This window comes from Triturus cristatus, chromosome 6 (genome assembly GCF_964204655.1).
Source record: "Triturus cristatus chromosome 6, aTriCri1.1, whole genome shotgun sequence".
Taxonomy (NCBI): Eukaryota; Metazoa; Chordata; class Amphibia; order Caudata; family Salamandridae; genus Triturus; species Triturus cristatus.
This window is the reverse complement of record NC_140589.1, coordinates 1818362569-1818377987: the sequence shown is the minus strand read 5'-3', so window position 1 is coordinate 1818377987 and position 15419 is coordinate 1818362569. Positions and strand designations below refer to the sequence as shown.

At 47.5% G+C, this 15419-nt stretch overlaps 1 protein-coding gene across 2 annotated transcripts in view; it reads right to left on the bottom strand.

The window, feature by feature from the left end:
• LOC146822085 (fucolectin-like) overlaps nucleotides 1–15419 on the bottom strand; it is a 586672-nt gene that overhangs the window by 359516 nt on the left and 211737 nt on the right. The window contains exon 4 of one of the 2 annotated variants that reach the window (XM_085613188.1): nucleotides 11633–12095. The exons of the other annotated variant lie outside the window; for it this stretch is intronic. Coding sequence (XP_085469314.1) covers nucleotides 11948–12095 — 148 coding nt within the window. The 3' untranslated portion in view covers nucleotides 11633–11947. Of the gene's footprint in view, nucleotides 1–11632; nucleotides 12096–15419 lie in introns of those variants that run through there. 2 annotated transcript variants of the gene reach the window in all.

Here is a 15419-nt window from a genome sequence, read left to right as displayed (position 1 = left end):
ATGTGCAATATCACTGCCTGACACACCTAGGCCCTGCACATGTAAGTCTGCAATGACAATGACTTGATGTACAGCCTTGTGCGAGTCGGAGACCTTCATTCCTTTCGTGTGCGCCTCCTATCACCAGTGTAAGCGTGTGAAACGCACCATACACACGCTCTGAGAGCGTGTGTACGGTCCATATCATTATAGTAGTGGTGCCGTAGGAGTACGCGTGTTACGGACCGTACACACACACACGTACTCCTATGGCACCACTACCATAGTGATACAGACCGTACATGCGCTCTGAGAGCATGTGTAGGGTCCATATCACTATAGTAGTGGTGCCGTAGGAGTATGCGTGGTACGGACTGTACACACGTGCGTACTCCTACGGCACCACTACCACAGTGATATGGACCGTACACACGCTCTCAGAGCGTGTGTACGATCCGTATCACTATTGTAGTGGTGCCGTACATGTACGGGTACGTGTGAAATGCACCGTACATGTTTTTGGGATTCAAAAATTACATAGGGGACAAGTATTAGGCCCAAAATGCATGCTGGTTGTCATCGATACAGAGATTTCAGTTGTAATGTGTCCATCATGTGGGCTTGAAAAGTCAGTTGGTCCAAAAATTACAATGTTACAAAGTGGTGTTTGCCTTGCTATGATGCTCAAAATTTGAACCATGCAAATTCGTGTCATTGGTGTATGTTTAAAGTGATTGGAGGAAACGTAGGATGCAAATGAGTCTGACCAATCACTCTGTACTCCTGTAAATGAAAGCCCCCAGCAAGACAGATATACGTCAGCCAGAACCCATGAGAGGGCACTTGCCTGCACAACTTTCCTGTCGACCACACTGCTGCTGTCTGTGCTTCCTCTGGCACCATGCCGTGGACTGTGGAGAGGGCCCAGCCATTCACCATGGAAGAGAATGAGGCCCTGCTCAATGTCCTCCTCCCACAGTACCCCCGCCTGTATGGGAGACCAGGGGAGCAGGTGAGTGCTGACCCCACTACCTTTGACTGTGCACCTGTTTCGTGGCTGTCACTTCTGGCATTGTGTCCAGGTGTGACAGACATGCAATGAGGTTTAGAGTGGGCCCCAGGGGGGGGAAAGTCTGTCATGCAGAGCATGAAGTAATTCCTGTGTGCACTCCTCACTTGCATTGTGCTTACTGTGACATTCACTGCATAGTGCATGACACATTCAGCCTGGCAAATCCTGGGTGGCATTTTTTGGCTATTGTCCTGAGGTGATTCAGTGGTCCCCCCGGTGTGACAGGTGACTGTACCCACAGATGTGTATGAGTTGAGGGGAGCTGTGGTGACAGTGTGCAAGTGATGTGTACGCCCTCCTGGACATTGATGTGTGTGAAGGTTCCTTGTCATGTGGGTGAGTGTCTATGTGAAGTGCTGCACCACAGCTGCATGGAGGAGGCAACAGCTCTACCCATCTGATGTGAGGAGTAAGCCGTGCTGTGTGTCTGACTTGCTGGGCTAGCCCGACACCTGTGACACCCCACAGGCAAGTGGCACATGTGCAGAGTGAGGTATGTATCCGCTGTAGCCAATGGCAGGTGATTGATCTGTGCCTGTGTGTGTCTGTGTACTCTGCTGAGGTTGCGTCAGTGGGCTGGGGCATGTAACTGCTTTGAGGTGCTGTCCATCAGCCTGTTATTGCATGTGATGCACAGTGTGTGCCATGATCAGGGAGTGTGTCGCACCACTCCTGCCACCTGTGTAGTTTCAATGCCATGTAGTGCATTGGGGCTTCCACAGAGGCCAATGTCGATATGAGTAAGATGAGATTCCTTGGCAGCATCCTATGCCCTGTTCAACATATCATCGATGTTCAAATGTGTGTCTCTGTGACATGGAGCAGGTGTAGTGATGTTGTCTCACTTTGTCATCCTCACAGGTAACTGCCTACGAGAAGGGGGTGATTTGGAAGCGGATCGTCAGGGCCGTGAGAGTGGCGGGGGGTCGCAGTCGGCGCCTAGCCCAAGTCAGAAAACAGTGGCAGGACATCCGGTGCTGGACCCGGCGGCTCGCCCGCGTCCAGCTGGGGCTCTCACCTCCACTTAATAACAACTAAGGACCTGCTCATAAATACATCCAGTGAAAAACTTTCATCGGTAACCCTTTCACACTTCAAAACATCTTTGTTTTAAATGATCATGAAGCGGCTATCTTTATGCCGTCCACAGATGGGGTCCGGAATCACTCAAATCTTAATAAAACAATTTGTGTCTGTGTGTAATGTCTCCCCCACTTTCTCTCTACCTACTGTGTATGAGAAAGCAAAACCATGTGCACACAATATATAATGAAAAACACCTCACTCATGAAGACCACGGTTACGGGCTGACCAGATTTAAACACTTGCAGCTATTGGGCGGCAAGCGAAAGAGTGGACGGGTACACTCTGACACAAAAGGTACCCGCCAGTTAGAAGGGTAAAGGTATGCAAAAGGATAGCGACCACATGGTGCTGATAAAAAGTAAATCGGTTCAATAAATGGTGCAGTGTGGCCAGTTGACCCCAGCACTGATGAAATTGCCGCAAGTTCTTTGAGGAAATGAAACATGTTGGTTTTTAAGTGAGCAAACACACAGCATGAAATAAAAATTAGGTAGCTAGTGTTGTTTAGCTCATTTTTAACGTGGATGGACGAGGGTCCTGATCAGACCCCATCACTCCTTTGAGGGTTGACATTGTTTTCGAGCTCGGATATATTTACCGCAGCCCAGTGTGCACACACAGCACTATATGTTGTTTTCACTTTAATCATTTTTTGGAAATTGTTTTTAGGGTGGCAGTTGCTAATGATGAGAACCTGAGGTAGTAGGCGAGTACCTGTCTGCTGAACCCCCATGGTGTTACTCCCGTGAGGCACTGCCATCCTTTTTCATTATAGATTGTTTGCACATGGTTTTGCTTTCTCATACACAGTAGGTAGAGAGAAAGTGGGGGAGACATTACACACAGACACAAATTGTTTTATTAAGATTTGAGTGATTCCGGACCCCATCTGTGGACGGCATAAAGATAGCCGCTTCATGATCATTTAAAACAAAGATGTTTTGAAGTGTGAAGGGGTTACTGATGAAAGTTTTTCACTGGATGTATTTATGAGTAGGTCCTTAGTTGTTATTAATTGATGAGTGGGGGGCGGCCTGCCCATTTACCCCCTAAGCTCCTTTTTGTGTATGGCTCTCACCTCCACGCCCCCACGGCGGGCGCCGACGCCTGACCACCCACATGATGCGTGTCCTGGCGGTGGTGTTCCCTGACCTGGATAGGCAGTTACAGCAGGGACAGCAGCAAGGAGGGGGTAGGTACCTGTCTGTTTGTTGTGTTGTGTACCCAGCTTTTGGATGTGCTCTGTATCCTGGATACACTGCCAGGGTTTATATGTGCAGTTCATATTCTTGTTCCCAAAGTCAACCGGTGCTCTTATTTGTCCCTTCCCCTGCTTGACATGTGTCCCCTGGTCTGTGTGTAATCACAATTGCACATGGTCATCTAGCCTGCCAGTTTATCCAAGTGCACATTGCTTTCAGCATCATGTTGGAGGGTGGTCTGTGACATGTGTTGGTACCTTGCCTGTGCCCTGTCCTGTTCACTCTGTTGGGGGTACATATTTTTTGGCACTGATGATGAGTCTCAACATGGGAGTGTGAGGTTTCAAATGTAAACCCTTGCAGCATGCATGACCAATGTTGTGGCCTCAGACATGATGTGCATGAGTGGGAGATATGCATAGTGCCATGACGGTTGCTCATGTTACAGTCAGATCATTCCAGGAACAAGGAGCAGTGTGCCCACTACAGTCCCCTGAGACACCCTTGCCTCGTAATCATGTGTGTCATCCAACACTGTGTCCATTCTCAGTGTGTTCAGCATATGTTTGCCTCTGTGGCATTGTTCCCTGGCCTCATTTGTATTTATCCAAAGTGTGCTACATGTGTCCACTGGACAGGGAGACCCCATTTGGCTTGTGCATACTCACACTGGGCAGTGCCTGTGTGTCTATTCACAACTATCTGTCAATGGTTTTTTGTCACAAATATGTGTTGGCAGCCTCACAAGGTGATGTGGAGTACATTTGTGGAAGTCTTGCTGCACATTTTAGTAAAGCCTGATTAAGAGGTGTCACTTCTTGATCTGTCTCAATAACATTGTCTCGGGTGTGGGGGATTTGTGCGAGCGAGGCCTACATGGCCAGACCTTATGTCACCTTGTCAGGTCTGACCTGTGTGTGATAATTGGCTGGACAGAGACTCAACGTGCAGTGTCCCAGTGATGTTGTGCAGGGTTTAATGTTTGTGCTTTGCAGCATGTGTCAATTGTTTAGATACATGATTCCTGCTCATTCATGTTTTGCACCAGTGTGTGGTCAAGATGCTACGTAGTTCGGTCTTTGTGTGCTGACATCTGTGTGGACATTCTGGCTTGCCATGGGGGTGTCTCCTCAGTGCAGGTATGCCTATTTACAACACAATAGCAGGCCCATTAGCTCATGCATTGTCCTGTGTTTGGACATGTGTGCCACTCCACATGACAGGCAGTGGGTCAGATGTGTTGGCAACTGTGTCATCAGGTAACGGATGGCCATGTGACAACTGACATAATTCAAGTTGTTAGTCACAAGGTATTGTACCTTGCCACTCACAACACTTGTCAACAGGTCTTCATGTTTTCTATGCTTTAGTTTGATGTTTTGTTGTTAAGAACTATTATGTGCCTGCATGACAGATGTCTCCCAAGGAAGTGCACACCAAACCACCTTTACACTTTCAGGGAACACACTGGCACAATTTTAAAGAAGGCACTGTTCTAATGAGACTGTTTTTCTGATTATACATCTACATGTTCCCCCAGTGTTGTGGAAATTGGGTAGGTTGTTGGTTGTTGGTGATACCAACTTACGAGTGTCAAGTCATCAAGCCCTCCGTGGGCCCATGTATATGTACTTGCTGCAACTACATTTCTTACTAACAGTGGCTTCTTTAAAGAAGGCTGGCAGCTTCTTCAATGACTGGGTACATGTAGTTTTGTGTGCACCTCCTTGGGAGCCATCTGTTATGAAGGCACATGTGTGTTCTGTTCACTAAATGGCACATTCCCACATTCTGACCATGTAGATTGTGTCAAGTATTGTGATTCCCAAGGGACCACGTTTTTTTAGTTTTGTGTTCCACAGTACTTACAGGTGTCTGAGTGTGGGGACACCTTTGGTATTGAGGTGTGTTACTTAGCCTTGGGTGCACCACTACTGTTTCTTTCAGGGTAAACAAGAGGTGGCATGACTTCATTGTATTGCTGTGCTCACCTTTTCCCATACGCTAGCTCCTCAGTGTTTTCTCATTAAAGTTTTGGGCTGGTGTGTCCTATTGTTCCTTGTGTCCAAGTGACATGGTGGGTCTACCAACTGGGGAGTAGAGGGCTTTCATATGTGCGGAGTAATCTAGCTGTTACTCCGATGCATTGCCTGATATGCACTGTGACCTATTGTTTTTGTACTCATGTGTCAGATGTATACAGGTGACTGATGTTTTTCTGTATCTTCACCTCGCCCGCAGCATCATCATTGGAAACCGAGGGAGACACCGGCACGGACCTGGATGAGGGACCCAGCACCAGTGCCACCAGTGCTGGCGAGTCTGCGGGAGCCAGTGGCACGGAGGGCGAGAGGAGTCAGTCAGAGGACCTGTCTGGTGGCGAATCGAACTATGATGCAGACGGATCCGAGGCTGACCTCATTGAGGGGGCGGAGGCTGCTACAACACCTGGCAGCAGCCCAACATCTGACCCCGCCTCCTCCATTCCCAGCACCGCCATCCCAGTTGCTCCGGTCCCTTCTGTCCGTGCAGGGCACCCTATGTCTCCTTCAGGAAAGGCACCGCACCCCCTGCCCCTGTCACCCCTGCTGCCCTCAGTGCAGAGTCTATGGACATACTGCGGCAGTTTCAGGTTGGGCAGGCATCGGTGCTGACTGTCCTCCATGGCCACACCACACTGCTAACACAGATGGTGTCGTTCATGGAAGGCATGTCAGCATCGATGTCTGAACAACGCAGGTTTCTGCGGTCCATGGACTCTTCACTGACAGCAGCAGTGAGTCTCCTGCAGCGCTTCGTTCCCCCTACCCCAGCCCCATCCACACTTCCCTCTCCCATACCTGTCCCATACACACCCAGACATTCCCAAGCACGCACCCCACCAGACACAGGCAGCACACCACCAAGTAAGGGCAAGCGCACACCTCCTGTCACGCACACTCAGGGGGATGTAGGCACACCCACTGGGTCTGGGGCAAAAAGACATGCACGCAGCCACAGTCGGAGTCCGCGGGCCTCACAACCCGGTCCCTCCAAAAGCACTCCCCTTGGCTTCCCTGCCAAACTGACACCCGAAGAGCTGGCCATCACTCACACTGTGACATCACCCCGCAAGCGGGCAAGGAAGTCCCCGGCCAGGGTAGTCAAGCCCCCCCCCCATCCACCTCCTCCCCCCCGGGTGCTGCACCCCATCCCTTGCCCACCCCCCCGCCTCGGCCACCCCCCCTCCGTTGGCCCTGGGGTTTCTTCCGGTGCAGGGCTTACCCTGGACACCCTGGCAGCAGTGTGCAGCGACGTGCTAACATCCACCTTTGCCGCTGCACCACACACTGCGTTGGAGATGTCCACCCCTGCACCCACCACACCTGACCTTCCCCCTCCTGTCCCTGCGGTGCCTGGTCCTTCCCCACATGATGCCCCCCCCGGTCGACGAGCCTGAGGGTTCCAATGTGCAGGCAAGCTAGGGGAGACGCGTGCCCATGTGTCCCCCCAAGGACTTCTGTTGTGGACTGGCCATTGGCCTTTGTATATAGTGTCATTACAATTGTTTATTTTTATGCTGAATAAAGCATTTAGTTTTACTTTGCACACTATTGCATTTCAGGTATTGATGTTGGTGCTGAGGCTCCTGGAGTTGGTGTGGTGGTAATGTGTTATGGTTCTGAGAAATGTTCTACTCTGATGGTCATGAGGTGGACCATGGTGTCTGCGTGCCATCACAAGGTCTCTGCAAAGATTCATTGTTAGTGTGTGTTATTTTTGTTTTGAGACATTGTCCCAAGGAGTGTTCCTTCCTCTGTGGCACCTGACATCTTCCCTGCAAAGAGTTTCACAATTGTTGTGCTGACCTGTGTCTACATTTCCTTTGTTGGTGACGGATCCCTTCAACTATGGCCATGGCTGCTCAGCAATGTCTCCGGCTGCATCGTCTGTGCCATCCTTGCTAGTCACTGTACTTGTGTATTGAGTATGTCAAAATGCCTTCATGGGGAAATTCTAACTTTTCAGCACTATGCATGTGTGTACTCCCGGCCTAGCACACATATGGTACTTTTTCAGCTGGGTATTTGGACACCTGACTCACAATTGTGGGCATTGTATCTGTGTGAACGCCACCCTAGTCCTTCCATGTGAGACAACATCTCGGTGGCTGGCCCAGCACCTGCACATTCCTATCAGTCCTGGTATGTGCGTGACAGTGTGTGTTCCCTTTGGCTCTCTTAGTTTAGTAGGCAGTGACATGACTATACAGTCTTGTGGCATGATCTTAGTGTGTGTATTGTGCTGCATCCGCCAGGGGTGGGTATGCATGTGTTATTTGTCCTCACACCCACATGTGGTGTGTCATGCAGTGGGGGAGTGACATGCACCCTCCTGGGAGTAGGACACTGCTGTCAGTGATGTGTTGTTATGGCACTATCATCATTGTCCACAGTTAGGGATGCGTACATACACCCATTGAGTTGTGGTCATCTGATAATGATGTACACCCCCCATGTCTCTGTCCACTGCTGGGAGTCCTCTGCAGCCACCCCTCACATGTCTGTCCACTGCTGGGAGTCCTCTGCAGCCACCCCTCACATGTCTGTCCACTGCTGGGAGTGATATGCACCCACCCCTCATGTTGCAGGCCACTGCATGGAGTCCTCTGCAACCACCCCCATGTCTCTGTCCACTGCTGGGAGTCCTCTGCAGCCAACCCTCACATGTCTGTCCACTGCTGGGAGTCCTCTGCACCCACCCCTCACATGCCTGTCCACTGCTGGGAGTCCTCTGCACCCACCCCTCACATGTCTGCCCACTGCTGGGAGTGATATGCACCCACCCCTCACATGTCTGTCCACTACTGGGAGTCCTCTGCACCCACCCCTCACATGTCTGTCCACTGCTGGAAGTCCTCTTCACCCACCACTCACATGTCTGTCCACTGCTGGGAGTCCTCTATAGCCACCCCTCACATGTCTGTCCACTGCTGGGAGGTATATGCACCCACCCCTCACATGTCTGTTCACTGCTGGGAGTCCTCTGCACCCACCCCTCACATGTCTGTCCACTACTGGGAGTGGTATGCACCCACCCCTCATATTGCAGGCCACTGCTGGGAGTCCTCTGCACCCACCCCCATGTCTCTGTCCACTGCTGGGAGTCCACTGCAGCCACCCCTCACATGTCTGTCCACTGCTGGGAGTGATATGCACCCACCCCTCACATGTCTGTCCACTGCTGGGAGTCCTCTTCAGCCACCCCTCACATGTCTGTCCACTGCTGGGAGTCCTCTGCACCCACCCCCATGTCTCTGTCCACTGCTGGGAGTCCTCTGCAGCCACCCCTCACATGTCTGTCTACTGCTGGGAGTGATATGCACCCACCCCTCACATGTCTGTCCACTGCTGGGAGTCCTCTGCACCCACCCATCACATGTCTGTCCACTGCTGGGAGTGATATGCACCCACCCCTCATATTGCAGGCCACTGCTGGGAGTCCTCTGCACCCACCCCCATGTCTCTGTCCACTGCTGGGAGTCCTCTGCAGCCACCCCTCACATGTCTGTCCACTGCTGGGAGTGGTATGCACCCACCCCTCATATTGCAGGCCACTGCTGGGAGTCCTCTGCACCCACCCCCATGTCTCTGTCCACTGCTGGGAGTCCTCTGCAGCCACCCCTCACATGCCTGTCCACTGCTGGGAGTCCTCTGCAGCCACCCCTCACATGTCTGTCCACTGCTGGGAGTGATATGCACCCACTCCTCATGTTGCAGGCCACTGCTGGGAGTCCTCTGCATCCACCCCCATGTCTCTGTCCACTGCTAGGAGTCCTCTGCAGCCACCCCTCACATGTCTGTCCACTGCTGGGAGTGATATGCACCCACCCCTCATATTGCAGGCTACTGCTGGGAGTCCTCTGCACCCACCCCTCACATGTCTTTCCACTGCTGGGAGTGATATGCAGCCACCCCTCACATGTCTGTCCACTGCTGGGAGTCCTCTGCAGCCACCCCTCACATGTCTGTCCACTGCTGGGAATCCTTTGCAGCCACCCATACCCACCCACCCCCTTGGTGCAGCACACTGCTGTCCTGGGCCTACACACACACCAATATAGTGGTAATATGCTGCACCAGGCCATAGGCCAACATTCGTGGCGTGTGTACGCCTTGTATCCCAAATGTACTGGTGCCTTAGGGGTACGTGTGGTACGGACCGTACCCCCGCATTCATGGGGTGTGTACATTCCGTACCACCCGTACCCCTACGGCACAAATGCAATGGGGATATGGCCCGTACCCATGCTATGTATGCGTGGGTGCGGTCCATATGACTATGGTAGTGGTGCCGTAGGGGTACGTGTGGTACGGCCCGTACACACACCCTGTGAGCGTGTGTATGGTCCGTACCACGCGTACCCCTACGGCACCACTACAATGGTGGTACGGACCATACACATGCTCTGAGGGAGTGTACACGGACCATACCACGCGTACCCCTACGACACCACTACAATGGTGGTACGGACCGTACACACGCTCTGAGGGCATGTGTACGGTCCATACCACACATACCCCTACGGCACCACTTCAATGGTGGTACGGACCATACACACGCTCTGAGGACATGTGTACGGGCCATACCACGCGTACCCCTACGGCACCACTACAATACCGACGTACACACGCTCGGAGGGCGTGTGTACGGTCCGTACCACGCGTACCCCTACGGCACCACTACAATGGTGGTACGGACCGTACACACGCTCTGGGGGCGTGTGTATGGTCCGTACCACGCATACCCCTACGGCACCACTACAATGGTGGTACGGACCGTACCCACGCTATGTATGTGTGAGTACGGTGCGTATCACTATTGTAGTGTTGCCGTAGGGGTAGGCATACACGTCCACTTCCGTTGTTGCGTGACGCAGGGATTGGTGGACACGCCCCCCGGAGTGACCGGACCGTTGAGGTAATGTATGTCCTCAATATTGTAGGTTTTAATTTGGGTAGGGGGTATGTTTCCTGCCCCTCACCCCCCCTTGGCCCCTGGGTGTTGTGCTCACCTTCTGCGGCATGTGCGTCGGGTTCGGTGCACCAGGTCGTAGGCTAAGAGGGCCGGGATGACACGTAGGATGGGGTCCATGGCTGTCCGTTGTGTACCGGGGCTCCGTTTTCACGTCGGACTCAGTTTTCCGGCTTTTTTTGGCTGCCGTAAAAAAATAGCTGTGCGGAGTGACGTAGGTGCTGGTCCGTAAAACACAGCCTGACTCCGTACGGACGTCGCGTACGCGCTGTCCAGGATCAGACTCGTAGGTAATTTTTAGCCATACGGTGTTTTGTACGATTCACACGTAAATGGTACTTCTGTACGAATCGTACTTGCTGGATTGTACGGTGGATTTCCCGGGTACGAGTCGTATGGAGAATACGCTCCGTACGACGAATCGTACCCGGGTTTTACAGGATCGGAATCGTTACCTATATGTTTTTAGGGGTAGTGCTGGCATCCTTTAAATTAAAACAGTTAAAGTCTGCTTAGCGGAAACGCACATCATCTCCGAGGTTTGAACAATTGTATTTTACTATGACTTCTTCTCTTTTGTTCTCGCTTACATTGTTATAAAGCACTCTCTAGAACGATGTATGGTATATTGTAAACTAAGGTTGCCAGCACAAAGCATTTTATTTTTGTTGCTAAAGTCTATTAGCACAAATGCACTTTATTTCTAATGTCGTTCCAAATGCAATTTTACTACGGTTGGTTCTTTTGTATGTATCTCTCACTGTTTTAAAGTTTTTAAGAGTAATAAAAGGTATACTGACAACTTTAGTTGCTAGCACATGGCACTTTAGTTTCCGCTGCTAAACGTTTACTAGCACAATTGCACTTTATTGCTAATGTTGCTCTAAATGTAATTTTATTACGGGTGTTTTCATTTTTGCAGCTTCCATTGTTTTAAAGTTTTTCTTAGAGAAATGTATTGTATACTGTAAACTATAGCTGCTAGCACAAAGCACTTTATTTTTGCTTGCTGATTATTTGCAGCCAAACGAACTATGTTGAGGCTTAGTTGTAGATCTTGTTTGGATATAATTGTACTCTGTAGCGGCAAAACAATTATGAAGGGAAGATGAATCTTTTTATTTTCTGTTTGAATGTTATATTCTTAATCTAATTTTATCTTGTATGTGTACTCTGCTGATTGTAATAATTTTAAGTAATCAACAAATAAATACTACTACAACTACTAATAATAGTTTGTGGTCACATAGCAGAATATGCATAACAGTATGAAAAACCATTTGCAATTATATCTTTATTGAATTAAACTAAAAGAAACATTTGAAAATAAAAGATAAATCCAGAGTATAAAAATGAACAGAATGAAATGAATGAAAATTAATTGAATGAAATTAAACGACTGAAAGAAAATGAACAGCATAATTTCAATGTGGTAATTTGAACTAGCAGTTCACGCTACAACAATTAAAGAACAATTGGTGTGTATTCAATACATTGATTCAGAAGTGCTCCAATATTCAATTAAATTTGTAAATATATTGAATATGGCTAATAATAGGATCTTGATTAAATGCCCTTATTTGCGATGTTTTTTTCATTCCGGTTGTGCAAAGACCTGCACTTCACAAAGCGAGAGCCACTCCTGTCGGCCTCGTATAATGACGTTCACATAACGACCGACCATTCCATGGCAGTAGAATGTCTGGGTGGCACCAGCTCCGATTCCGGAAATGTAAGCGCACCTAGGGAAGCAATAAACAGACAAAGATGAAATAATTAATTAAAGTTTGAAACAATCTGTACTCCAGTGTTCTATTTATATATCAACCAAGACAAGACGTTCGTTTTTTGGATTGTACATTCACAGCAGGGCCGAACACGGGAACCCAAAGCAGCCCTGGCAAGTGTGCACAGTAAGTGCAGAGAGCGAGCCTGACCACTACAAGGAGGGGTTGGGGGGGTCGCCCCCCAAAAACAGTTGGGCAAAAAATGACACATTCTACAACACAGTGTTCATTCTATATTCAATGCTGTTAAAGCATAGTACATTATAGCCTTACAGTGCACCAGGATACAACAATCTTTACTGGAGCCTTGCAAGGATTTAGTTCACTATCATCATCCAAGAGAGCCTCTCATGCCTCCCCCGCCCCTCTCTCACATGGATTTCATTTGTTTTATAGCGCTTCTGATACCAGTGTAGGGTGTCTGAGCACTTTACATCACACACAAATACAGGGAAAGAAAACGTTAGAAAGACAGAGGGAATTACAAGGTATAGGATTCATGTCATCCATACTGGTAGGAATTTTTTATTTAACATTGCTGGGTGTGGAGAAGCACAAATCCAAGATTGAGACCTAACACAGTGGTTAGGGTTAGCTTTACTTATAAAAAATTATTTCTACCCAAACAAACCCTTTTGAGCAACATTAGCTTAATGAAAGACTCAGAAAAAAATATAACTATCTAACCTGTACTATGTACTCTGCATGTAACTCCTTGATGACAGGTGATAGCTCACTGCTAGATTGATTGTAACTGATGAACTGTACAATAACGAAAAGATCTCTGTGACAAAAGCAGTTACCCACTAAGCACTGCACTGCAAATAAAATACTGTTCTGTGCTCTGCACGGTACACGTCCTTGGCAGTAGGCATATTATTTATTTATGTATTTAAAAAGTTAATAGCGCAAACAAGACCCCGTAGGGTATCAGAGCACTTCACAGGAATGGAAGGGAAGACAAAGGAAAGGGGACATTGAAGAGGGGGTAAGAGAGGGTAACATAATGAGCTATTAAGATTGTACAAAGAAGCGAGCAAACATTACTTAATAAGGTAAGGCAGAAAATCATGGACATTACAGATGTTAGGCAAAAAAAAAACCCTCTGAGCTACCTTAGCTTAACCAAAATTGTCACTAGACAAAACTCCAATCTCGCTCCAGCAGGCACTTTAATCACCAGTTATCTTGACACTTTTATTGCTCACAGAAAGCTACTGTCTATAGAAGGAACTCTGCAGCAGGTGCTTTCAAAACTGCTTCACTGCTACAAAAAAGGCCCTCGGTAGCAAAACCAGCTTCTTCACCCTTCCAGCCTCCCGGGAAAATGCCTGGTGGCCGGTATGACCAATCCAGCGTTGATGCACAGAGACCCATGACATGCCTGCACACATACAGCAGGCACACTTATTCATAGAACAAAACAAATACAATAATTTTCTTAAAGTTCAACAGACCTACATGTACACATTCACACATGTAAGTACATTTAAAGGGGTCAATGCACATAGACCAATAGCTGTACCTAAAGCTACAACCCTACAAAACTCCATGCAGACAATGCAACTTGTGAAGTGCATCAACAGAGCACTAGATGATGTGCAGTGGGGGCCCAGGGGCCCATGATCGTGAATCTTTCACGCAATGCACCAAAGTGCCTGCCTTGTGATCAGAATTGATTTTGTGCAAGAAGGGATACCTTAGAGGCACACATGTATTTCTGTAGCATGACACTGACATGTCACCAGTCATAAAACTAGTAATCTCATCTGTACCCATTACAACAGATTCGGGCTTTGGCATACCACTGTCATTCTTAATCCTAAACCTAAATGTGACTGTTGCATCATTCGACAGTTAAGAATTTTTGTAATGTGTTTTTATTCTCATATAGCACAAACCTCGCCATAGGCTGACAGAATGTTAAATAATAATTACAGTAGTCACAGTTGATTAAAAGGCACAATTATAAAAAATTGGTCAACAATTTTAGAACAGAAATCGATTAAAGCAAACATTTGTAGAACCAAATACAAACGTCCTTTAAAAGCATATGTCTTTATTTGTGTATCATGAAGTGATACATTTATCTAGGCTTGATTGGCTGCTGTCTGAAATGTTGGCATTGTCAAGAAGATAGGTCATTCTGTTTAACAGCTGATTCTGAGATTATACACTTTGTGTTTCAGCATTGTACGTCAACGCTAATGTTGATATCGAGATCAAACACCTACTATAAGGAGCCTTCTCAAAACATAAATAATTTGTTTACAAACGATTTGCCATTGTTCACACAAAATTGCAGAATCTCATTCCTATCTCAAATCTCCTTACCAGCTCCAACTTCATCCAGGTGTAGTCTTCCACATCATCGACAGATAGATGCTCCAGCCAATCATGGCCTCCAGAGCATCAGTCAATGGGCCTTTACTGTTTCGGAGTCCAACTGATAAAACATATCCTACCATAGGTGAATGTGGACTTTAACCTCCAAGTCATTCCTGTGATTCTTGTGCGTATGTCAAATCTCTCCATGTACATTTTCAATCTTTGCACAAAACTACTAAGAACATATCAAGTGGTCAACAGAATTTTTCATGCAATCAGTTACCCATCTAAAAGCAGTAAAATCCAATCTTTTCAACACTAAATGCTAGATAAAACATACAAAAAGAGAGGCAACAGAAATAGGCAGTCAAATGGCCAAAGAAATATTCTTGAGTCTTCAGATGATATATAAAGTTCTTCTCTATTGGCTTCAACCAAATACACGTGCAGCCATTGTGTTTCTCTCTAAACAGGGCTTCATCAAGATACTGTACAAGTAATGAAAAACAGATGCCCATGTGAGTGCACATTCTTTAAAAAGTGGATGAAGTGACCACTATTGGTCCAGAGGCAGGTTAGGTCCAACAAAACATGTAATACAGGCATCAGAAGCAGTGTGCTCTAAATAGAATCTCGTATCTGAACACTAAGAAAAAGACTGAAGAAAAACAGGAAAGAAGCGAGACCGCAAGAAGAGCTATATGTGTTTTTAAATTAAGAGCGAGAGAAACACAAGAACTCAAAATAATATGGTAACTAGACATAATATCGAAAAAATAATATCGAATGGACATAATATCGAAGTAAAAATATAGAATGGACAAAATATCGAATGGACATAATATAGTGGTTAAAAATATCGAATTGAAGGTAAGTAATATCGATTGTCAAAATATCGAAGTATAAAATATAGGCATTAAAATATATCGAATTTTTAATAATATCGATTTT